This window comes from Camelus bactrianus, chromosome 9 (assembly GCF_048773025.1).
Source record: "Camelus bactrianus isolate YW-2024 breed Bactrian camel chromosome 9, ASM4877302v1, whole genome shotgun sequence".
In the NCBI taxonomy this organism is placed as follows: domain Eukaryota; kingdom Metazoa; phylum Chordata; class Mammalia; order Artiodactyla; family Camelidae; genus Camelus; species Camelus bactrianus.
Window position 1 is genome coordinate 2757894 of NC_133547.1, and position 25056 is coordinate 2782949.

At 50.7% G+C, this 25056-nt stretch overlaps 1 protein-coding gene across 2 annotated transcripts; it reads right to left on the reverse strand.

Annotated features, from left to right (window-relative positions):
* Nucleotides 1–11: 11 nt before the first annotated feature.
* Nucleotides 12–23568, reverse strand: BRSK1 (BR serine/threonine kinase 1). Of its 2 annotated transcripts, XM_074369052.1 has the most exons (19): nucleotides 23072–23568; nucleotides 21467–21561; nucleotides 21295–21380; nucleotides 19160–19300; nucleotides 16416–16532; nucleotides 16302–16335; nucleotides 16146–16214; nucleotides 13760–13906; nucleotides 13237–13268; nucleotides 12750–12920; nucleotides 12137–12234; nucleotides 11764–11923; nucleotides 11486–11546; nucleotides 10663–11032; nucleotides 10161–10209; nucleotides 9941–10064; nucleotides 9086–9284; nucleotides 2299–2388; nucleotides 96–377 (listed from the first exon to the last, which is right to left on the reverse strand). In XM_074369052.1, the coding sequence occupies exons 1-19, from the start codon at nucleotides 23205–23207 to the stop codon at nucleotides 199–201; spliced, it is 2358 nt and encodes a 785-aa protein (XP_074225153.1). In that variant the 5' UTR covers nucleotides 23208–23568; the 3' UTR covers nucleotides 96–198. The 2 variants fall into 2 exon arrangements, with proteins under 2 accessions (XP_074225154.1, XP_074225153.1); XM_074369053.1 differs by lacking the exon at nucleotides 23072–23568 and having other exon boundaries at nucleotides 12–377; nucleotides 21291–21380.
* Nucleotides 23569–25056: the final 1488 nt, after the last annotated feature.

Here is a 25056-nt window from a genome sequence, read left to right on the forward strand (position 1 = left end):
CAGCTCCCCCACCCCCAGTCCCCCCTAGAACCACCTGCTGTTGGGCATGGCCCCCTGAGCCCCATCCCTGCAGGGCAAGGCCGGGTTTGTTGTGTCTCCCCCTCCCTACATACTCCATGGGCCCTATTTACAGATTCACAGTTGGGGGGCAGGGAAGGGGGGTGGAGGGGGCGCCCCTCCTTCCCCGGCCCCCTGGGGTCAGGGCAGGGGTGTCCCGTTGGTGGCCAAGAGCTTCTTGTCCTTAGGGGGACCTCGGCGGGGAGAACTGGTCAGCTCTGGGTCCGGGCGGCCAGGCGGGGGCTGCAGGCTTCGGGGTGGAGTACCGGCAGGCCGGGGTGGGGCACCGGCAGGCCGGGTCTGGGTGCCGTTCTTCTCGTCTGTGGGGGAGGAAGTGGTCTGGCCTCAGGAACCCCAAGGCTGCCAAGCCCCAGGGCAGGGGAGGTGGCTGCCAGGGGTCACACACACACCAGCAATCAGGCCTGGCTTCCCTGGAACCATCTGGCACATGTCTCTGGTGCCCTCTGACCCTCATGGCTTGGGAAACTGGGCCCAGCTCAGGACACACCCTCAGAGACTCTGATTACAACCCTCCTTGCTAAGGGATGCTGCTCTCAGCAACAGATAAGATTCGAGTCCCCCAGAGGATGGCCAAAAGGCCATCTTACCGTCCTGCTGCTTTTTAGGGAGTCTTGGTAATGGGGCCTAGGGGAGCCTACAGCAGTTTTGGGGGGAGGTCCTGGGCTCTCCTAGTCTGGCTTGAATGATTGGGGTCACCTGACTGCCCCAGACTAGGGAGCTGCCTGGGCAGCACTGGTTGCCAGTGGTCATCCAGCAACTTCTGTGGGTCCCCAGACAGTACCTGAGGTCCTGGGGCAGAAACCAGCCCCCTTAAGAGACACTGATTGCTGGAGGCCTTGTTGCCATAGGAACCAATAAGTCAGCCGGTCTTCAGGGCAGACCCAGAGGTGCCCAACTGCCCCACTCCCCTTGTAAGGCCTGTGGCTCTGGCCCTTGGTGCCTGTGGGTCCTACATCCTTGGGGGTGTGCCCTTTTAGGAACTCTGGTTGTCATGGAAACCGGGTTCGGGTGGGGCCTTCCTCACATTCTGGTTGCCCCGGGGAACCAGGCCCTATGGAGACCAGCAGAGACCGGTTTCTCCACCTCCCCACTTGGGCCACTTGGGGCCAGGAACTTGTGCCGCAGGAGCCATCCTGCGCACTGTAGGACGCGTCCCAGCATCCCTGGCCTCCACCCACAAGAGGCCACAAGCATGCCCTTCCCCCGCAAGCTGAGACAACCACAAAAGTCTCCAGCCGTTGCCAAATGTCCCCCAGGGGACTGTGGCAGGCTGAACAATGCCCCTCTCCAAAGATGCCCCACTCCTGATGCTGAGAAGCTGTGAAAACGGCACCTTACAAAGCAAGGGACCCAGCAGCTGTGATTAAGGTTAGGACCTCCAGGTGGGGAGGCTATTTGGGATTACCTAGGTGGGTCCTTAAAAGAACCTTTCCCCACTAAGAGCAGGGTCAGAGGGAGACAGGGCCACAGAAGGACGTCAGGGAGATGCAGAGGCCTCTGGGAGCCAGAAAGGCAAGCCCCAATTCTCCCCACACCCCCACCCTGAGTCTCCGGGAGGGAGTCCGGCTTTCCCTCTGGGCATCTTGGTGTTGGCCCAGTGAGAGTGTGCAGAACCCCTGACTTCTAGGACTGTATGACAATAAGCTGATGTTGTCTGAACCACGGAGTTTGTGGTTGGTTGTGACCATGTCGTCGTTGTCCTCTGGTTGCTAGAGAATTCTGCTGCTGATAGCCAGGGCTGGTGGGCACAGGGAAGCCCCTTCCCCCTGCAGCACAGACCTCACTCACTCCCAGGGGACGCCTGAGTCCTTGAAAACCAGGCCCAGCAAGGCCAGAAGACAGGGTGCAACTGGAAGTCTCGTATCCCCAGAACCTCTCAGTCCCGGACCAACTGGGATGGCTGGTCACCCTCTCCAGAATACAGTTCAGGAGCCTCTGTTGGCAGGAAGTTCCATTACCTCCAGAGAGCTGTCATCCTCTCAGGGACCCCTGGAGGTCCCCTCCCTAGCAAGGCCTTCTCAGCGTCAGGATGGCCTGGTTCCCACAAGCGCAGGCCCCAGCCTCTCCGGGAACCTGCTCCCAGCACTGCAGGTAGGAGCTGAAGGCAGCAGCACGTGGTCCCCGCTCCCCACAGCAGAAGCCTCGCCAGCAGCCCAAACCCAGACACCGGCACCAGGAAGCCCCCCCTCCGCCCCTCGGGAACCGCGCGGCGCCACCCACCTGCCAGGGCCTGCACAGAAGGCTGGTCATGGGTGCTCAGCAGCTGTGCCTGGATGGTCTCCACAACCCGCTTGAACCGCCGGCTGGGCCCTGGAAGGGGCAGGGAGACAGACTGATGGATCAAAATCCAGTATGTTATGGCAGGGTGAGAAAAACTCAAACACAAAATTTCTCTCTGCCTATTTGGGGCCGCCTCCCTTCCCCTCAGCGTGTGCTGTGCTTCTGCGTTGACCAGACCTCCTTAGGAGACAGCCTTCCTTAATCCTGGAAGGGTCCACGGAGACCCAGGAACCACACCACTCACTTTGTACGCGTTAATACGTCCTTTAACGTACAGCCCTCTGTCTCAAAATCTTACATAACTGTGCTTTGACCTCTAAGGGGCATGACAGTCCTCGGAGTATTGTGAGAGGCTGTTCCTGGGTTATATTCCTCAGGTTGGCTCAAATAAAATTTTCTATTTTTTCCTTAGATTGACTTACTAATTTTGCACGGACATGCAGGGCATAGTCGGCAGATGTCAGAGACACCTGGAGGCTACCCAGGACCTGCGCGCGGTGCCAGCATGGCCCACTGGGCCCCACCGGCTTCTTGGTACTGCTCAGGTCTTCCGGTGAGTCCTCCTGACACCTGGATCTCATTGTTGGAGAGAGGATCCTGAAAATTTTATTCAAGCTGTTTTTACTTAAGACTTGGAGTCTTAAGGGGCACTGGTGTATTTCCTAGGCTGGGACCTAGGGGCATCTGGACAGAATGCCCAGGGAAGCATAGGTGGCTGGGTTTTTGTTAAATCTGGCTTAAATTGGGGGGAAAAAAAAAACCCCAACACGTTGCTACATGCTTTGAACAAAACTTTTTTTTTTTTTTTTAATTTCCCTTGAGGGAGGTACTGGGGATTGAACCCAGGACCTCGTGCAAGCCAAGCACGTGTTCTACCACTGAGCTATACCCCCAACCCCACCCCATGAACAAAACTTTTGCTAGTGAAGTAACAGTCTGAATTATTCAGCTCTGAAGAACAAGGAAGACCCCCTACAAGCATTAAGTAAATCCTGTTCATCTGTGGAGGGGTGTGAGGGCGGCACACCAGAGGCGGATAACAGCGTTCCAAGCACCCACGGCGGTTTTAGACAGTCAGGGAAAGAAACCAACACGTGTACGCGTCCAACTGACCCCAAGGTAAATCCTTGGGGAGGGAGGCTCAGAGTCAGCACACATTCGATCTACCACAGTGTCCTCAGAAAGCTGCTCAGATCATATCTCATATCTGAATTAGGCTACGAAATTAATACTGGGAAGTTGTGCCTCAAAGGCCAAACAGCTCCCGTGCAGACAGCCGCCTACGGGAATACCAGCTGCTTCCAAGTACTTAATAGGGAATTAAATGAAACAAGGCCCTGAAATGGCCAAGATGGGGTTTTTGTGTGTGTGTGTGATTTTTTTTTTAATTGCAGTATAGTTGATTTACAATGTTGTGTTAGTTTCAGGTGTACAGCTTAGTGATTCAGTTATACATATATATTCTTTTTCGGATTCTGTTCCATTACAGGTCACTGTAAGATACTGAACGTAGTTCCTTGTGCTGTACAATAGATCTTTGTTGTTGACTTATTTTATATATAGTAGTGTGTACCTGTTGATCCCAAACTCCTAATGTATCCCTCCCTCCCACCCCTTTTCCCCTTAGTAACCGTAAGTTTGTTCTCTATGCCTATGAACCTATTTCCGGTTTGTAAATAAGTTCATTTTTTTCTTTGTTTTTTGTTTTGACTCCACATATAAGTGATATCATGTAAGATGGGGTTCTTTCTTCAGCATTCTGAAACTGATTTTTCGGCGTTCTAAAACTGCAGTTAAAGCCTGGAGTCTCCTTTAGCTCGGGGAGTGGGAGTAGGATATAGCTGGGGGTGGGGGATGGTAGAGGATGCACAGGGTCCTGGGTCCAATCCCCAGTACCCCCTCCAAAAATAAATAAATAACCTAATTACAACCCCCCCCCCCAAAAAGCCTGGAGTCTCCTGGATCTGTGCCTGCAGGGTCTACTGGAAACAGCAGCAGCTAAGAGTTTTTCTCTTTCTTAAAATTAGATTAGCAGGGGGAAGTATTTGCAGCACTGACATCTTGGATCTTTTGAATTGGAAAAACTTCTAAACTGTTAAAATTTTAGATATCTCTCACTTAAACCATTGTACCTATTTTCATTTGTATGCAAGCCCCAAAAGGCTTCAAAATTCCAAAATAGCCTCTTTGAAAGATTTGTTGTAGAAGGCTGATGAGAGATTAATGATTTAACTACTGCTCCCTTTTTCCTTTTTTTCTTTTTTAATGCAGAAACTGATTTTTTAAAATTTATTTTTATTGTATTTTTTAAATTTTTTGGGGGGAGAAATCAGGTTTATTTTCAGGTTAATTTATAATTAGGTTTATTTTTACTGTATTCATTTTTAGCAGAGGTACCAGGGATTGAACCCAGGACCTCGACTGAGCTATACCTTCCCCACCCTTTCCTCCTTTATCTGAGTACTCATTCCAGTAGTCTTCTGTCTGAATTGTCTTTCCCCTCTGAAGATACTCTTAAGTGCTTATCTTTAGAAATGGGACCACCTGAGGCTACAGGTGAGCCTCTTCGGATCAAAGGCAACAGTTAATGAATTTCTTAAACCCAAGGAGGATCCTCAAAAGTGTTTGTAAATGGGTTACCAAGATGGGAGGCCACCGGTCTGACTAAACAGAACATAGCTGATATTGGGAGCCTGATGGGAATTCTGGGGGGAGGCTTTCTCCCCTAAGTTAAATGAGGGAAAGTAAAACAGTCAAACATAGATGGATGGCTGTGTCAGTCTTTTGGTGTCAGCGGGGTGGCCACCCAGTTCTTTGAGGGAAAAAAACCAACTGTCCTTGTTTTATAAATTTAGTCTTCACAGGGCCAGAGGTATGACAGCCCAGAGCCCACCAGTCCTCTGACCACTCCCCAAACCTCCCCGATTTATCTCATGAGGTTTGTAAGTATTGGGGGAAAAAAATTCAGGCCTTAAGGAAACAAAGTCCTTGGAGGAGAATGTGCCTTTCTCCTCCTATGCCTTTGAGATGCAAATGTTCCATCTGGTCTCCTCTGGGATCTCTTATCTCAGCCATCTTTTTAAAATGCTAATTTCAGGAAAGATAACTTGTATTGAGAGAAAAAACAAAAGGGGGGGATAGGTCACTGGGGACCTGACCTGTCAGAACGAACAGAAATCTTAAGTGTCTTCTCTATAAATATTAATAAAAAGGGTTGAGCCATCTAGACAGGTGATCTTGATTTGTTCCATCTGCCAGAAACCCAATGTGGATCCAACCTCTTCTGTAACTGATGGGTTTTATATTATTGTAACTGATTCATGGCTGACATTTTGGAATGGAAACTATGAGGTGTCTGTGGGTTTGTATGCATCTATATACACGCATGTTGTAGACGTGTGGTATTCCCTAAGGTAACTTGTAAAAGAGCTCTATTGAATTGGCTGAAAGGAAATTAAGTGCTTATATAAATAATTAGAAGTACAAAAGAAACTGGCCAGAATGAATGTGGGGCTCACGTGATCTGGGAAATATTCAGTATTGAATTAATATCTGGTATTAAAGTTAGTACAGGGAGCTATATTCAATATCTTGCAGTAACCTATAATAAAAAAATATGAAAAGGAATGTATGCGTGTATATGTGTGACTAAAACATTAGGCCGTACACCAGAAATTGACACAATACTGTAAACTGACTATATTTCAATTTAAAAATTCAACAAAAAATTTTTTAAAGTTAGCTTAAGTTTGTTGGTGTAATTAATACTGATAGGTCTCTAGGGTCATCAGCACTAGGTATGATACTTTATTGTCAGAAATCAAATAAGATTTTAGTATTCCTGTTACAAAGTTTTTCAGCAAGAAAAATAACTAGATATAATGAAACTTCTAAGTAAATAGAGGGAAATAAGATAAGAGCTTTTAGGTAAACTCTTTAGGGATAATTATGTTTTCAGAATGTCTATCTAAAATAGTCTCTCCAGATTTTGGTAACTTGAAACTTTAGAGTTTTGTTAAATTAAGTTAAACGTGGTGAACCTATTGAATATCTAGGCCATTTCCAAACAAGATACTGGAATATTAATTACTAAAAGGAGGCTTCCTTGTACAGAGAAACTAAAGATATTTATGACTATTAATAAATATGTTTGGCACCTCACTAAGATATTTTCTGTGGGGAAAAAAAAGTACATTTTGTAGAAATCATAGGTAGTATTTGTAAGTTTGCTTATCTGCGGAATGCTAATGCAAAACACACTTCATAAGTACTTACTTCTTAGTTTTTGCTAGAAACTAGGTTTCAAGGTTAAGAATTATATATGTAAACTAAAGCTAATAAAAAAACATTTCAGTCTGCCTGAAAAACAGGTCTGTTTCAGTAAAAGACGGTAAGAGGAATGGAAATGCCTTTTGTTAAGGGAAAATAAACCCTGAGGATAAAGTTTTGTGTGTGGTCAGGGTTGGCTAAAATTAGACTGAAATTAATTAAGTAAATGAATTTTCATATTAAAGGTAAAGTGATGCAAAACTTGAATCTGGCTTTCTCTCTGTTAAAAGGAGAAAGTTTTCTTAAAATATTGATCTGCTTCTGAAAACAGATAATAAAGTTTCTTTATCTTTAACTGGTAATCTGTTATAACTTTCCATACTGATTTTTGAAATCTTTTATTGTCACTTTGCTTAACTAAGTATTGTCCCACAGTGACTGATGATCCTATTTGACTAAGCGTTTTGAAACATTTTTGATATTTTGACAAACTTCCCAAAGATCAAATTCTAATCGAAGTTCTTTTGATCTCTTGCTGACTTTGGGATGCTTCAGAGAGAGAGGGCCCCTGGAGCATCTTAGACAAAAAATTAAACTAATTAGACTTACTTGGTATGTTAAATTACATGGGAAGCACTGTCAAATGAGCGGTGATAAAACTTAGGTTGTACCATACGGGTAAATGTCATTAAAATAGATATTTTAGAAATTACATGGAGTTCCTAAAAATCTGGTGTGTTCTGATAAAATGTTATCAGTCATAATTCTACTAATTATCTTAAATTGTATGTCACAGCAGTAACCAAGTGTATCTGTCAACTGCATTGTAATCAGGTCTTTAACTGACTTTTTAAGTCTTCTATCATTTATACACAGTTATTGTTGCACTCTGATGCTTTTGCAAAAAAGTGTTTCATCTTCAAGAAGATTCACAGAAAGAAGTTCCTGACAAGTACAGGTTGCTGGTAAATTTCAGAGCATCCTGCTGAACTGGGAAAGAAATTAAGGAATCTGAAAGGAAAACTGATGGCTTCATAAATTTGTTAATCAAGGACTAAGATCAAGGATTAGTCAGTCACATAGGACTGAGCGAACTGATAAGCATGATTACAATGTGGGGCTTTTGTCTGAAGTATTACTGGCTTCTAATCTGTGTTTTTCAGGTATAAGGAAACTCTTCCCCTGAAGCTAATTATGACTTACAGCAATTTGGTAAATTATACCTTTGTAGGCAGAATTGAAATACTTATCTTTTCTCTTTACCTGATGCCTCCAGGATTTGGAAACTCTTAGGTTCCTAGCACCTTTCCCAGGTAAAGAAGGAAGGACATCTCCTAACAGGTGCAAGAAACTCAAGGTATTTTGGGGACCTCGGAAAGAGGAATTCACTCAAATCGATAGATATCTCAGGCAGAATCTGTGATGCGTCCTTGGTATGGATTTCCTGGCCTTGAGAGGATTTTTTAAAAGTTCAATCTGAGATTCTGTATGAAAAGTTCCAGCACAGCCAATTTAAAAAAGCTCATGTGGGCAATTAACCAGACTTATCCTGCAAACAAATTAGTCTGGCTGTATTTGGCAGAAGTGAGGACAATTTTGGAGAGAAAAAGATTATGTTTTGGTGGATATTAAATTCTAGCCTCATAGGTTTGTATTGACTGCCTAAGGCTCACTTCCCAGAAAGATCTTTGTCGCTATATATTATTGTCAAGTTTAAGGGATTTATTAAAAGGACACTCTAGGGGGAGGGCATAGCTCAATGGTAGAGTGTGTGCTTAGCATACACGAGGTCCTGGGTTCAATCCCCAGTACCTCCATTAAATAAATGAATAAACCTAATTGCCACCCCCCACCAAAAAAAAAAAAAAAGATTGGTGACAAGGATAGCAAATAGACGTATTCCTCATCATCCATACTCTTGTTATCAGGACTGAGGAATCAAGGAGAATTGGAAGCAGGGCATTTTTGTAATTTTCATCTCTTGTGCCAACTCTTGATTGGTTGTGGCTACCTGGAATTTCTGAGGCTTCAGCAGAAAGAAGGGCTGCGATTGATTGGTGATGTCTGCTCTGACAGCAGCACACCATAGTCTTCAACAAGGAAGAGCCCTGTGCTTTGAGGTCAGGATGCCTATGTTGAGCCCCAGCTCTGTCACAGTCTGCAGTGTGAATCTGGTCAAGCCAATTTATCTCTTTAGGCCTTAGTTTTCATCTTTGTAAAACGGGTGGTTATTTACACCTCCAAGGGTGCTGGGAAGCTTTTAGTGGTATAAAGCACTTAGCACGTTGTGAAGGACAGGATGTGGGGGGTCTGGGAGCGGAGGGGGCTCACAGAGTCAGAACCAACTGAGCACCACCTCCTCCTCACTCATGCTGCCCTCCTGGGCTGCTGCCCTATCTCCACTGTCCTGAGCATCCCAAACACCAGGCTGGGGGCCACCGAGTCAAGGGGAACTTACCGGAGATGAGAGTAAAGGTGACGGAGTAGAAGCCGCCACCACCGCTGCCGTCCCGCCGTGGGGAGGGCTCTGGACCCTCAGAGGAGCTAATGTCCACCTGGAAGCGGACAGGCTTCTGGAAGACGGAGGGGCCACCGCTGGCCTTGTACTCAGCCCTGAAGCTGGTCTGTGACAGCACACTGTGACTCAGGCTGGGGATCTGAGAGAGGTGGGGGATGAAAGGAGGGGGTGATTTCAGCGACCTGACTCCAAGGGAAGGGAGAAGCAGCCCTGTGTCCAGCTCTGCCCAAGGAATGACAAGTCCCTGCAGCCCCCGGGGAAAAGAATAGCAGGCGTGGCATCGGGAAGCCCTATGCCTGCTGAGATTTTAGTTTCCTCTGTCCTATAAACAGGGTATCAGAGGAATGGTTGAGCAACTGAATCCCAAGGTAACAGGGACTCTCATAGCTGGTGCCTCCACATGAAACAAACTCCTTCCTCCCTCCACAAACACTGCCTAAGGTCACATCTGTCTCAGAAACTTAGGTCCCATAAGCCCCTAGAACAAAGAACCACAGGATCCAGTGGACAGCCTGAGTGTCCACTGGAAAAAAAATAGTTCCTTTTGCCAATTTCAGAGCTGGTGGTAGGGGAATGACAACTTGCCAGTCCTCAGTGGATGTTGACATCCTATTTCACCACTTCCAGGCCTCAGGGTACAATAAACCTCTCCTGTCTCTGTGCCCCCACAATGACCAAACCCAACCCTGGCTGAAGTCATGGAAGTCAGGCCAGGGCTAAGGTGGCGAACCCCAGAGGCTGCTGGGATTTGTAATTCTGTGGTGGCCAGGGGGCAAGGGGACGCAGGCCCCTTACCGACAGGAAGGCATGGACAATGTCCGCTTTGATGCTGCTAAGAGGTTTGTCCTTTAGCACGAGGAATATTTGTTCTTCTTTGTCCAAGGAGATGAAGTTCCCGAACCAAGAGCGTTTTGCCAGCCTGAGTGGGAGGGAATGGTTGGAGGTGGGTCAGGAAGGGGCTAAGGTAATGAATCCCCTCTCCATCCCTTTTCCTTCCCTTCCCTGTCAAACTCACTCTGGAGAGGACTCTGGCGTCAAACTGGACATCTCCTCGGCAGTGGGGACTGGGGAGGGGAGAGCATGGTTAACACGTGTCCATCATCCTGGTGTCCAGCACACAGGCCAGCAGTGGCCTCCAACCAGGACTTGCAGACCCCAGTGTCTATTCACCTCTCAGTAGCTAAATCCCAAATGGCACGCAGCATGATGTTCCTTCTAAAGATGCTGCCTCTAGGTAGGCCACGCCTTCTGGGGGTGGGGCTTGCTAGGCATGTGCCAATGGGAAGGTGAGCCAAAGCACTGAAGGGGCGTGTCCTTCAGGCAAGCTCACCCTCCAGAATCGGAGGCTAACACCTGGATCTCTGGTCACAACCGCATCTTCTCCCATGAAGTGGGAGTACAGGCACCCAGCCTCTTTCTTCCCGGGGACCCAGATGTTAGACACCGGCCACTTCCCCACATTAGGGCTCAGGACTCCGCCGCGTCCCCAGGCCCTACACCGCAAAGGACCGCCGTACCCTGCATCTTGCGCCGGTGAAAGCGAGGGGAGCCCAGGAAGCTGTTGCGGATGGAGTTGAGACGACTCCTCCAGGCGGCTCCCCCGACGCCACCGCCGGGGCTGGGAGGCGGTGTTGTTCCTGGGGTCCCAGTGGGGCTGGCCCGGGGTGTGTGCAGGGGCGAGTGCAAGGGGGTCCCCCCGGAGGAGCGTGGGGAGCCTGGGGGTCCGGGCAGGGGTGTGGAGCGGGCACTGGGGGGCGGGGGCTGTTCCCCGGCGCCCCCACCCCTGGGGCCCCGAGAAGGCAGCGTCTGAGTTTTGGAAGTCGGTGAGCCCCCTCCCCGAGCCTCATCTCCAGCCCCGGGCTCCGGTGAGAAGGAAAAGACCGGACTCTGCGGAGAAGTGGAGTCGGGTGAGAGGGTGGACTACAACTCCCAGGAGGCTCTAGGAGCCCCACTAGCACACACTCACAGAGGCGCACCCCAAAGCATGCTGAAACTTGTAGTCCAATTATTTCCCCCCCAACACCTATTGTTAGTGGGGCAGGGACTTTTTCTATCCCTGCTCATTACCTATAATCCCAGCAGTGACTGGTACACAGTAGGCGCTCAACTAGCTTTTCTTAAATGAATAAATGGTATCTTCAAACACACTGAAAACCCAATCCTATGGAGGTGGGAAATGGCCAATGGACTAAAATACTGAGGCCTTGGGTCTTTGGCCTTTTAGGGACAAGGAGACAACCTCCCAAGACCTCATGGGAATTGTAGTTTCTGCTGCTCCATCTTCGCTCCAATGTCTTCACCCCCTTACCCCTTCTCAATTCATTTGGGACCAGGCCTTACCCTTGGGCTGCTCAGTGGGCTGGAGGACAGACCAGTGGAGGCTCCACTGACACTACGGGATCTGTTTCCAGAATAGATTAAGAAAAAAAATCAGGTGGGAGGGTTTCAGAAGGCTCAGATGCCCTCTCCTATTCATACTCTTTTGAGATGAAGAAATGAGGCCCAGAGAGGGGAGGTAACTTGTCCCTATCATAGAGCACCTCTGAGGTGGGGATGAAGGTCTGAATTCCCTCTCCACCCAGGACTGTGTATCCCACTGGAGGAGCAGGGGCTCCCACCTCTGACTGTGCTGGGCCATCTCCAGAGCTCGTCGGGTGGGCACCGGGGAGCCGCCACCCCCAGCATCCGTGATGCTCAGGACTTCCATGGACTTCCGTTCTGGCCGCCGCTTCCCGTGACGGCTCAGCATGGGGGAATCCACACGCTTCCGAGGTGGGTCTGAGGGCCGAGAGTTTCAACTCAATCAAAAGACCCACTGGTCCAGCTGTACGTGGCACTCGTACAGATGGAGAAACTGAGGCTCAGAGCGGAGAGGCGTTTTGACAAAGGTCACATAGCAAGTCAGGGAGTCTAAACTCAGAAGCTCACGGCCTGCAGCCCCTTCCTCCCTCGGGAATCTGGGGTCTGGCCTCCCAGCCCTATCCTTCTCACCAACATCATTCCGGGGAGGCAGATCCTGGTCCTCACAGCTGGGATACCGCTCCTTCCGATCCAAAAGCAGATAATATATCATCTTTTCTTGGTTCTCCCTATGGGGGACGGGTGAGTCGGAGGTAAGAGATCTCTGGAGTCAGAGGTCAGGTTCCAGAGTTGATCTCATCCCCTCCCTGTTGCTGTGACTCTGTGGGGGCTCAGTCCACTCAGTTTCTCTGTCTACCATTCCATTCTCCTAGGTATCAGTAGGGTTTGTCCCTTTGTCTCAGTGTACATCTCAGCCTCTTTTTTCTCAGTGATAATAATTATGCTAACACCTGAGCACTTAGTATATGCAAGCACTATGTGAGGCACTAAGTTGGCCTCAGCATCTTTTAATACTTTTCAGCCTCAGTTCTTTTTCCCGCTGATCCTACCGCCCCCTCGTGGTTCCTCCAGGAACAGCTCCATGTGGGTGCCTTAAGCCTCGCCCCTTAAAGTGGCAGGGCAACCCTTCAGGGGAATCTGCGCGTGCGCGAAGCCCCGGCGCACCCCCTGCCGGCTGCCGGGCGGGCTGCTGCAGCTCACTCAACTTGGCCAGGGTGTGTGTTAGTTACGGGGGTTGTCTTACTCCTCGCTGCGCAGCTCGCGGTGCAGCCGCTCGCGGTCCCTGAAGCAGCCCAGCGAAGCCATGCTCTCCAGGACATCAGGGTCTAACTCTCCGTTTGATGGCAGGCTCCGCATGGCCACCCGGCGGCCCGGGGCTGGCTCCAAACAAGGGTCCGGCTCGTGTTTCCCGCCACTGATGAGGAGAAGAATCATAGGGAACCAGGCATCTCCTTCCCCGGAGCCTCAGGGGTCCTAAGTCCCAGCCTACTCCTTTCTTGGGAACCCAGGAGTCGGGGCCCCAGGCCCTCCCCTTTCAGACCCAGGAGTCCAGACCCTCAGCTCCTCCTCCACTTCTGTCCTCCTCCTCTAGGACCCAGAAGTCCGAGTCCCTAGCCCGTCCTCATGCAGGACCCTTGGCATCTCACCCCCAACCGGCTCTCCTGCCTTGGTGGCCCTCGATATTTGGGGCCCTCTCCCTCCCCCCAGGTGTCCAGTTCCTCCATACTCACAGGTACCAGGGATGTTTCTGAATTTGCTCCAGCTGTGAGGGGCGTGGGTAGTGGAGAAGCAGAAGTGAGGTCGTTTGGACACAGTAGGCGCGAAATGAAAGTTGATGCGATGGCGTTGGGGATCAGTAAAGTGCCACCACCCTTACCCCCAACCAAGGGCTGGATGACGGCTCATGTCTCCCCCTAGTGGCAGCTGAGCACATTGTCCTGTGCGGCGCAGGCTGACTGCTCTGGACCGGCCTGGCTACACCTCCCGCATGCGCAGTGGCCTCCTGCCCCCTCCGCACCGCCACGGCAGGGCCGGTATGCGCATGTGCCATCCCACTGTTGTTGGAGGGGAGTTCTTCCTCCCCAGTTTGGAGTGGCAGGTTGGCAGGACCCCAGAATGGCTCAGACAGCGATCCCTCTCCCAACTGTCACCCCAGGGACTGATGGACAGGTCCCGGAAATCCATCCTCATGAGTCACCTAGGGATTCTGTCCCCATCACTCACTGTCCCTCCATCCCTTTCCCCCCAACTCACGCTGAGCCTCTTCTCGGGCTCCACTTCGATCATCCCCCTCAGGAGGCTCTGGCAGTCTGGAGGAATGAAGTGGGGCATGTGGAAGACGCCCCGTTTCACTTTCTCCAGCAGCTGGCGGAGGTTGTCGTCATCGAAGGGCAGAGCCCCCTGGGTGAGAAATAACAGGACCCCTTACACAGAGCTTACAATATACCGAGAACGTCCAAGCACTCATCACAGGCCCCAGGAGGTAGGGAGCTACTACTATCTCCATTTTACAGATGGGGAAACTGAGGCACGGAGCCTCCTGGCTCTGAAGTGGCATTGCAGGGATTTGGCCACGGGCAGCCTGGTTCTAGTGCTTGAGGCTGGGGTTGCAGCTTGGAGGCTGTCCTTTAAAAACATGCTTCTCCCCAGACCAGTTTTGGAAGAGATAATCTTCATTCATCATTCAACAAAAGGTGGGTGTCCCTTACGGCTCAGGGGTCTAGCAGTGAACCAAGCAAGACCTTGCCCTCCTACACCTCACACCCCATAGCGGAAGACGTGGGTGAACAGGCAAATGTTAACAGCTATGTAGTGATGGAGTGATTGAGGTGACCTTGGAGCACAGGCCAGACTAGGCTGAGTGGGGCCTGTGGGAATCTGGGCATGTTGCAGGGTTGAATGGTGTGCCCCACAAATTCATGTTCAGCCAGAACCTCAGAATGCAACCCTGTTTGCAAATAGGGTCTCTGCAGGTGTAATGCCTTGAGGATCTGGAGATGAAATTATCTAGACTTTAGGGTGGGCCCTAAATCCGATGCCTAGAACAGGAGAAGAAAGCACAGAGAGACACAGGGAAAAAAAGTCATGGGAAGAGGGAGGCAGAGACTGAGACAACGCAGCTGCACACCAAGGAGTGCCTGAGGGGTGAGCAGGTCACTTAGGGCTTTCCACCTCGCAGAGGGCCACCAGGCACAGTGCTTAAGAGCTAGGAGTTGGGAAGGGGTTCGTGGGGGAGACGATGCTGGACAAAAACTGGCAGCAGTGAGGATGTGAGTCTCTGAGGGCTTTTCCAGGTGTTTCCAGCTGCCCCCGGTATCAAGGCTTATGGACAGAGAAGGACGAGTGTGGGATGGAGGAACTGGGGAGAGGGCTGGTCTGGGGATCAGGGAGCCTGAGTGTGACCTCTGGTTGCCTGTCACTGTAGCACGGAGCCTTAACTTCCTTTCCTTTGTGAAATGGAGATGCTGGTCCTGCCAGGAAGGGCTATGGCATGGATTAAAAAGTATAATAACAGGGGGGTGGGAATAACTCAGTGATAGACGGTGTGCTTGCATGCATGAGGTCCTGGTTTCAATCTCCAGTACCTCCATTAAAAAAAAAAAAGCAGAAACAACAACAACAATATAGTCAATTCGTGATATTCAGAGTAGTTGTGTCCTATGAAGTCACTGTGAACACTAATTGGCGAATACTGAACCATTGCTTCTGAAGGAAACATGTAGAGATTCCCTAGAGCCTCTGGTCATGACATTTTTGTCAACTGATCAATACATGACCTAGTTTTACGTGTTTCTATTTAAAGACCTCATTATGGATTGCATGTTTGTGTCCTCCCAAAATTCATACATTGAAGCCCTCCTTCCCCTTCCCAGGGGGATGGTGTTTAGAGGTGGGGCCTTTGGGAAGTCATTAGGTTTAGATGAGATCGTGAGGGTAGGGCCCTCTAGGATGGGATTAGTGTCCTTATTAGAGGAAGAGACTAAAGCTTTCTCTCCACCGTGTGAGGACCCAGTAAGAAGGCAGCTATCTAAAGGGAGGAATCGAGCCATAACCAAATGCTGAATCTGCTGGCACCTTGATCTTAGACTTCCAAGCCTCCAGAGCACAAGAAATAAATGTTGTTTAAGCCACCAAGTCCATGGTATTTTTGTTACAGCAGCCCAAACTAGGACAGACTTCTTATCTCATGTATATATTTCATACACACACACATATATGGTTGATTCATTAATATTGAACTAATGACCAACAACACTATAACTGAGAGCAAGTGCAAAGGCCCTGTGGTAGGAGCCAGGGTGATACTCCCCAGTCTGGTTCTACCAGTCATTGCAATACTATAATAGTCTAGGATCAGTTAGTAAACAGCCACTCCCCCAAGTGCTCCAAGTGCTCCTGGATGCCCCGTCCTGTTCTGGGGGAACCCCCCTGGACTATCTCAGTTATGTGACAGAATGGTGAGCTCTGGGAACAGAGAGACGTGCCCAGGACTTTGCTCTGTTCGTGAAGTCCCCTCCACCACCACCTTCCTGTTAAGTTACATATTTGGGAGACAACCCCTGAGGTGAGGATGGAACTTCAGGTTCTGGCAGGCAGATCTGCTCGAGAAACAGGGCAGTAGAGGTGAGGAGCTCCTTACCACAAGCAGGGCGAAGAGGATGACTCCGCAGCTCCACATGTCTGCCCGGCGGCCATCGTATTTTTCCCCCTGGAAGGGAGAAGGAGCAGCGGTGATATTCATCTCTACCCCATGCTCCCTCCGCCCCCTTCTCTCCTCCACCTGCCCCTCGCTCACCTTAATCACCTCCGGACATGCATAGTGTGGGGACCTGAGTGAGAGAGATGCTGTGAGCCTCTAGCTGGCTTGGACTCCCCTCCCCGGGAGGCAGGAGGCCGGGCCCCCACTCACCCACAGCTGGTCTCCAGGAGGCTGTCCCCCACCTGCAGGGACGCCATGCCGAAGTCCGCGATGCGGATGTTGTTCTTCTCGTCCAGCAGCAGGTTCTCTGGCTTCAGGTCTCTGTGACTGAGACAGGGCGGCGGGGCTCAGGCCTCTGCCTTCCCCGGGGGGGCCGGGGCCCCATTCACTATCTCTCAGTGGGAGACATGTCTGGAAACTCCTCATTAGGGATGTTTTCAAACAAGCCCCAGAGTACAGAGAATATAAAGAGGGAGGTACAGCTCAGGGGTAGAGCATGTGCTTAGCGTGCGTGAGGCCTGGGTTCAATTCCCAGCACCTCCGTTAAAATAAATAAATAAACCTAATCCCCCTCCCCGAAAAGAATATAGGGAGGCTCCATGTGCCCACCCCCAAGCACCACCCATTATCAACTCAGGGCGAATCTTCTCTCATCTCTGCCCCTGTATACATTCTCCTTCCCCAACTGGACAATTCTGTAGGAGACCCCAGAGAGCATATCATTTTATCCACAAATATTTGAATATGTGTGAAAGAGATATTTTGAGGTAAGCAGGGCTGATACTGATCTTGCTCTTAAAATATCAAAATATTCCCATATTTAATAATTTAAAAAAATACTGCCACCCCAAGCCCAACACTGGTCCCTCCCTGCCCCTTCCCCACCAAGGAAAAAACCCTCAAGATGTAAGGGTTCATGTCTGGGGGTAGGTGGGGTGGAAGGTTCTACAGTTACTGTTGGAAGTAGTCAGTAACTGGGTCATACTTGTTAAATGTGTTGACTATCGCCCCCTGGAGGCCAGTGTTTCTAATGTCTTGACACTCCGTGGGGAGGTGCTGACAATTTAAATTGGCTGCCTTTTCATCACCAAACTTTACTCCCTTCTCAGCCCCTCCACCTGATCCCCACCCCATCTCTAATACCCATCCCAGAGAGGGAGGTGTGCAGATGAAGGTGAAAGACGAACTGGAGACACACCTATTTTGCACCTTAATCATTAAAATGCTGCATATTTAATATCTTGGTTTTGAGAGCTGAAAGCAATTCAGTGAGGAAAGGAAGATCTTTTCATACGGACATTCATATGCAAAAAAAAAAAAAAGAGAGACCCTCTACCTTTACCCTTTTACCATACCATATACAAAAATTAATTTGAATTGGATCCCAGGCCTAAATGCAAGAGCTACAACTATATAACTTCTAGAAGAAAACGCAGGAGGAAACCTTAGTGACCTTGAGTTGGGCAAAGAATTCTTAAGTAGAACAGAAAAGGCATGAACTGTAAAAAGAAAAAAATCAACAAACAGTTCATCAAAATTTAAAACTTTTGCAAAAAAAAGAAATCAAACTACAACCTAATTATCTCTCCCCTCAAAAAACAAACAACAGAAAAAGCAAAGTAATTATAATAAACAATGTAAAAAATTTTAAACTTTTGCTTTTCACAAGATATTGTTATAAAAATGCAAAAGCATGTCACAAACTGGGAGAAGATACTTGAAAAATTAACATTTAATAAAACATTTGTTCTTAGAATAAATATCTCTTAAAAGTTACTCCTTGAGTTACCCCTTGTTCCTAGAATACAGAACTCTTACAACTCCAATAATAAAGAGACAAATAACTCAATTAAAAATGGGCAAAGGATCTGAATAGATATTTCTCCAAGGAAGATATATAAATGGCCAATAAGTGCATGAAGAGATGTGCTTACATCATTAGCCATCAGGGAAATGCACATCAAAACCACCCACTAGGATGGCTATAATCAAAAAGTCAGATAATAACAAGTGTTAGCAAGGATGTACAGAGATTGGAACCCTCATAGACTACTGGTGAGGATGTTGAATGATGCAGCCACTTTGGAAAATAGTCTGGCACTTCTTTAAGAAGCTAAATATAGACTTCTGGTATGACCCAACAATTTGACTCCTAGGTATGTACCCAAGAGAACTGAAAAAATAGCTACACACCAAAACTTGTATGTGAATGTTCATATGTCCGTAGTATTCATAACAGACAAAATGTTCATCAACTGGTAAATGGATAAACAAAACGTGGCATAGGCAAACAATGGAATATTATTCAGCCATGAAAAGGTATGAGGTACTGATGCATGCTACAACATGGATGAAGCTTGAAAACGTTTTGCTAAGTGAAAGAAGCTGGGGGTGGAAGGAGGGTAGAGCTCCATGGTAGAGTGCGTACTTAGCATGTACGAGGTTCAATCCCCAGTACCTCCATTAAGCAATAAATAAAAAACAAATAAACCCAGTACCTCCCTTAAAAAATTAAAAATAAATTAATAAAAAGTAAAAACCACTCTTTAAAAAAAAGCCAGCCACAGAAGACCACATAAAGTATGGGTCCATTTATAGGAAATGTCCAGAATGGGTAAATCCATTGAGACAGAAAGTAGGTTAGTGGTTGTCAGGGGCTGTGCGCAGGGTGGAGGGAGAGGTGACCAGTTAGTGGATTTTTGGGGTGATGAAAATGTTCTAAAATCACATTGCAGTGATGCACAACGTTGTGAATACACTAAAAACTACTGAACTGTACACTTTAAAGGGGGGAATTTTATGATGTATGAGTTACATCACAATTTTTAAAAAGAGATACAAGATTTGTTTTGGGGGCTGTGCCACACCGGCTTCCAGTCAGTCTGCTATGTGCTCCCAAGGGCCTGCCTTCTGGGCGGCGCTCATCCCGGCCTCCCCTCAAGCTGCCCTCTCACCAGATGGAGTAGCTATGGCAGAAGTCCAGCGCTGACACGATCTGGCGGAAGAACTTCCGTGCCTCCTTGGGGGTCAGTCTCCCTTTCTTGACCAGGTAGTCGAAGAGCTCACCTCCAGACACGTGCTCCAGAACCAGGTACCTGGGGGACATGGAGGGGGCAGAGGGCTGGAAGGGGCATGTGGAGGACCAAAGAACCTGGTCTCCCTCTTCCAAAAGCACAAGACCTCAATCCCAGCAGCCCCTGGAGGCAGAGAACCCCAATTTGCATAGTTCCCTGGGAGGAGGAGACTCCAATCCTCATTGGCCTCCAGGAAGCAGGAACTCAATTCCCATTAGCCCTGGTCAGCAGAAACTCCTCTGTCAACTTCAGGGGTCACCACTTTGACTTATAGTTGTCCACAGGAGACAAGGCAATTCCATTAGCACCTGGAGGTCAGAGATCCCAATTCTCATAGACCCCTAGGAAATAAAACCCTGTAATTCCATCAGCCTCTGGGAAACCAAAGTTCTCATTCTCGTTAGTTTCTGGGATGCGGGTAATGGAATGCTAATCTGTTCTTGGGCAATGACATTTGCATCTTGCATCAATTCAACTGTCAACTTCTGTAAGGTGAAGACTACAACTCCCATCAGCCCCTGGGAGATGAAGACTCCAATTCCTATCAGCTCCTGGGAGGAAGATACTTCAGTTCCCATCAGCCCTTGAGAAGAAGAGACACTAATTCCCATCAGCCTCTGGAAAGCCAAAATTCAGTTCCCATCAGCCCTGGGAAGCACAGACTCCCATGTCAACTTCAGGGGTGTTAATACTTTTGACTCCTAGTTGTTTCAGGAGATAAGGCAACTCCATTAGCACTTGGAGGACAGAGACCCCCAATTCTCACAGGACTATGGCAGATAAAGGCCCTCTCTCCCACCCCGCACCCAGTAGCCCTTGGAAGCCAAGCCTCTGAATTCTATAAGCCTCTGGGAAGAAGAAGCTCCAATTGTTGTTAATTCTTGGCCATGACGATTGCCTTGTGCACCAATCTAAGTTAGCTTCTGTGAAGTTCAAGACTACAACTCCCTTCAGCTCCTGAGGGGTGAAGTACTCCCAACTCCCATAGCCCCTGGGACACAGAGACTCCCAATTCCCATCAGCCACCTGGATTCTAAAGACTACAAATCCCATCAGGCCATGGGAGATTAAATCTCATTCCCATCAGCCCCTGGAAAACAAAGCTCAATTTCTATGAGCTCTTGGAAGGCTGAGGTGAGGTCCCTCTCTGAAGCACAGGCTCCCATGGGGCCCTCCCTCCCTTACTCCACCAATCTGCACAAACGGCCCCTCCCTGCCACCACACCTGGGGAAGCCTGAGGGCTACAATTCCCGTGAGCACCTGCAGGGGCCGGGCAGCTTCCTGCCCGGGGAAACCACCCTAGCATGCGATGGGTACTGGAGTCACTTCAACCTGGGGACTGAGTGGTGGGGGCATGGGGTTGTTCCCTCTTCCACTGCCCAGCCCAGCTGTCCCTTGGGTCACCAGAATCCAGACAAAGGCCTATTGTCTGGAGCCTGGACAGCTGGATCCCACCCCCACCCTTCCTGGGGGGTAATCGACTTTGAGAGAGACTCACAACTCCTAAGGAGACCCATTGTTGGGGTGTCCAGTCATAGCACCCAGAATTATGCTGAGGGAGGGGAGGCCTCCAATGATCCCGAGTGGGAAGAGGCAGGATTCACGGGCCTGGGGCTTTGCTAGGCCCCATTGCCTGAGGAAATGGGGAGACGATCTGCCCTTGGCAACTTGAGTCTGGCAGATTATCCAGTATAGAGTGTTCCCTGCAGCACAGCAGGGCGAGGGACTGCGGGGGAAGGGGGAGGATCAGCCTCTGTCCCCTACTCTGGCTTAGCTGTCCTGTTGCTGGGGTACAATCGGCCCTTAGTGTCAGACCAGGTCACTGTGGGAACAAGGAGGATTACGAGTGTATGCAGAAGGTGTCCTTGCACAGTAGGGAAGGGACTGGGCCTTCAGTGGCCCAGCCAGGGAGCTCAGGTTTCTCCAGGCCCCTCCATGCCTTGTTTCTGGAAATGTCCCACCCTAAGAACCTGAGGAGAGCACATGGCAGGGCTGGGCGTCCATAAATACCTACAAATATTTCTTGTTCTCGTAGACGTCGTGGAGCTTGAGGACATGTGGGTGTTCAATAAGCTTCAGGATGGCGATCTCCCGCTCCACCTGAGGGAAAAGGGATGGAGGTCAGCATGGCTTCCCTCCCTCCCAGAGCCCCAGAGTCTTCCCCCTACCCCAGCACACAGACACACCTTCATCAGCACCGACTCCGACAGCTTCTCCCGGTTCACGATCTTGATGGCGACCTTCTGGCCCGTGATGCAGTGGACCCCAAGTTTAACCAGACCTGGAGGAGTGGGACTGAAAATGTGGGGTGTGCTCCCAGAGCATTCTCCCCACGTCTGGCTCCTAAGCCCCCCTTGCCACCCTGTTTCCTCCTCCTTCCCCTGCTGGCTGTTTAACTGGTGACCTGAATCACCCTGACCTGAACTCCTGGGGGCTGGCAGTGGCCATTCCCACAAAACCCAATTCTCTTCCTACTCTTTGTTATTCAATTCTGTTCCTTATGATTGTCCATCCACCTACCTGCCTCCCCTCCACCTCCACACGCAGCACCCTGAATTCTCACTCTGATTCTCCGTCCTTCCAGTGTGCCCGTTTAAGTTCATCTCTCCACGTATGTGGAGGCCTCACTGAGTCCCCATAGTTTTGTCTCCCTCAATCTGCATCCTTCAAACCTCTCTCTCAACCCATCACTTCCTTGAATTCTTTGCCCTTTAATCTTCTGGAGACACCATGTCTCCCAAGGAATATAATCTTATGATTGCCCCCTTTCCAGACCATCCTCCTCCACCTTCTTTCAAATCCTGACCTCTCAATCCTCTTTGCTCTTTTTTTAATAGCAGCTGTAGCTGGGAACATGCAAACCCCAAGGGTAAGCCCCTAAACCACAGACCCGGAATGCAGACCCCCTAGCTCCTCCTCCCTCAGACCCCCAAGTCCAGGCCCATGGCCCCTTCCTCCCCCGCCACTCATGACTTCAGGTCAGCAACACCTTCACACTTTCCGCACTGTGATACGGAGTCTGACACTTTGCCGGCCCTGGCCCTCAGCTTCACAGAGATCCCGGCCTTGCCCCTGAACCTCTTGCCAGGACACAGGTGTTCAGCTCCCACCTTATACCCACCCAGCTCCCACCTGGCAGGAGAGAGGCCATGGCTGGTTAGCAACCAAAAGATGACCACCTCCCCCCTGCCCCCACCATTCCACTCCTGGGGGATTTGCCTCTTTCTTGCATCCACCTTTCCAACTCTCCGTTCCTGGTCCCCACACTGAGCCAGCATGCTGGAGAAGGGGCAGAATGCTGTAGACCCCATCGCCCCAGCCTCACTCCCCCTGTCAGGAGCGTGTGAGGTCCTCCTAGGCCAGAGGACAGTGCAGAGGGAAAGCAGCTCCCTGAGGCGCACTCCCATCCCGGCACCTCACCCCAGCCTGCGGCTGTACTGCAGCACGTACTTCAGCTCGGAGCCTGGACCCTGGCTGCAGGCCCGCCTCCTTTTCCCACTGTGGCCCCAACCGCACCCCCCAAGATCTGCTCCCAAAGGGTAGGAGCCTCTGGGTCCCAGCCACCTCCTCCTAGAAGTCCAGGCCCCCAGCTTCCTCCTCCCCAGGACCCCGGAGTCTGAGCCCTCACCCCCCTCCATCCTGGAGACCTGGCAGTCTGGGTCCCAGGTCCCTTCTCTGTGGGGGACTCAGGGGTCTGGATGGCCAGCCCTTGCCCTTTGATACCCAAGAGTCCTGCCTTCTGCCCCCCATCTCCCCTGCTCCCGCCCCAGGTGTCCCCTCCCCTGGCTCACCTGTCTGTCCTTTGCCCAGCGTCTTCTCCAGCCGATAGGGACCCACATATTGGGCGTGCTGGGGTGGGTGTGGGTGTGGGTGCGGGAGGTGGTAGGCGGGGGAGCCCCCGCCCCCCTCCTTGCCCCCGGTCGACATGGTGCCCTTGGTCCCGGCCCGACCGGTCCCCCGGCCGCCCCCCCTGCGGCCGGTCGCCCCGTCTCTCCGGTGGGGGCCGGCGACTGCTCCGTTCCGGCCCCCCCGGCTGCCCCCAACCTCTCCGGGGGTCCCCAGGGGGCTGGGCTGGGCCCCCCCCAGTCGGTGGGCCGCGGAGCTGGGGGAGGGGGGGCTGGCCCGGGGGGGTCAGGCCCCGGGAGTCAGCATAGCCCGGGGGGGCTGCGCGGCCCCCCCTCCCCAGCCCGTCCCTGGCCGCCCCCCCCTTCCTGCGCCTCCCCCCGCCGGGGGGGTCTGAGGTGCGGGCCGGCGGATGCTGCAGGCCGAGGTCCCCCCCGCCCCCCCACGCGCCCTCTCTCCTCCGCCTCCTCCTCCTCTCCGCCTCCCCCCGCCACCTCGTCCTTTCTCTCCGGCACGCTGACATCACCATCCGGGGACTCCGGGCCCTTCCCCAAAGTTAACCCTTTCGGAGGGGGGAGGGGGAGCGGGGCAGGGGGCGGGCCTGGGAGCTGGAGGGATGGAGACGAGGTGGGAGGATGCAGGGAGGGATGGAGGGATGCAGAGAGACGATAGAGGGAGAGAGATGCGGAGCACACAGGCAGGAGCAGAGTGGGAGCTCCACAAAGGGAGATGAAGCCTGACCCAGCGAAGGAGAAAGAGACAGATGACAAGAAACAGGGCTGGGGCAGGAGAGATGGTGGGGGAACACAGAGGCAGGCAGAGACAGGAGAGAACGAAGGAGAGCAGGAGGAACAGAGAGACAGGGAGATGGAAAAAGGACAGAAGGTGGTGGAGAGAGACACAGAGATGGAGGAAAGCAGAGATAGAAATGGAGAGAGACAGAGGTGAAGGGAAAGAGAGTTGGAAAGACAGGGAGTTCGGGGGAAATAGAGGCAGAGGGAGATGGAGAAACAGATGGAAAGAGAGAAGGGAGAAAACTGACAGGGAGACACATGGAGTAATTTAAGGGAGAGACAGAAAGATGGGAGAGAAATGAAGGAAAATAGAGGGATGAGGCAGAGGGGCAAGACGTAAAGGTGAGGCTGGGGGAAGATTGGCAGGGGGAGGATGGCGGGTCAGAGGGCAGGGGAAAGTGGGAGAGATGGAAAGGGACAAGGGGGAGGGACAAAACAGAGAGACAGGTAGAGGGAGAGTGGAGAGAGACAGAGATGTAGAAAGGGAGAGCTCCTGAGAGAGAGAAACAAAGAGGGAGAGACAAGAGGACCACAAAAGATGGGGAGGTCTACGCAGGTGGAGGGCTGAATGGTGGGGGGAGATGGGACAGACTGGAGGGGCAGAGGAAGAAGGAGACAGAAGCAGAGAGAGGGAAAGAATTGGGGTTATTGCTGCTCCAAGACTCATCTCTGTTTCCCCAGACCGCCAGGCCCCCTTTCCGCACTAGCATCAGGGCCCATATCCATCTATAGCCTAGGGTGCGTGTTTTCAGATCATCTTGGTTCCGTATCTTCATTTAGGATCCTCAGTCCTACAGAGAAGCTTCCAGAACCCCTTGAGGTCCCTGTGTATTTTTTTAGGCCCTTGTCTATTCTCTTTGCCCAGCACAGGATTCCCTAGATCTTCATGTGTGCTACACTATGATCATACATACCCACTAGAGCACATCGGCGGAACTGTGCACAGCTAGATTTCCGTGTAATCTGGGATTCCCCTATGTCAGACTCCCAAGGGTGTTAGGCACCCATTGTATCCCCAGATCACCTATCCAGTGTATCTATGAGCCTTAAATCTCCTAGTCCACCACTTTCATTCTGTGAATCTATACTGAGCGCCATATCTGAGCCAGACACTGTTCCCAGTGGGGAGGGCACAACAG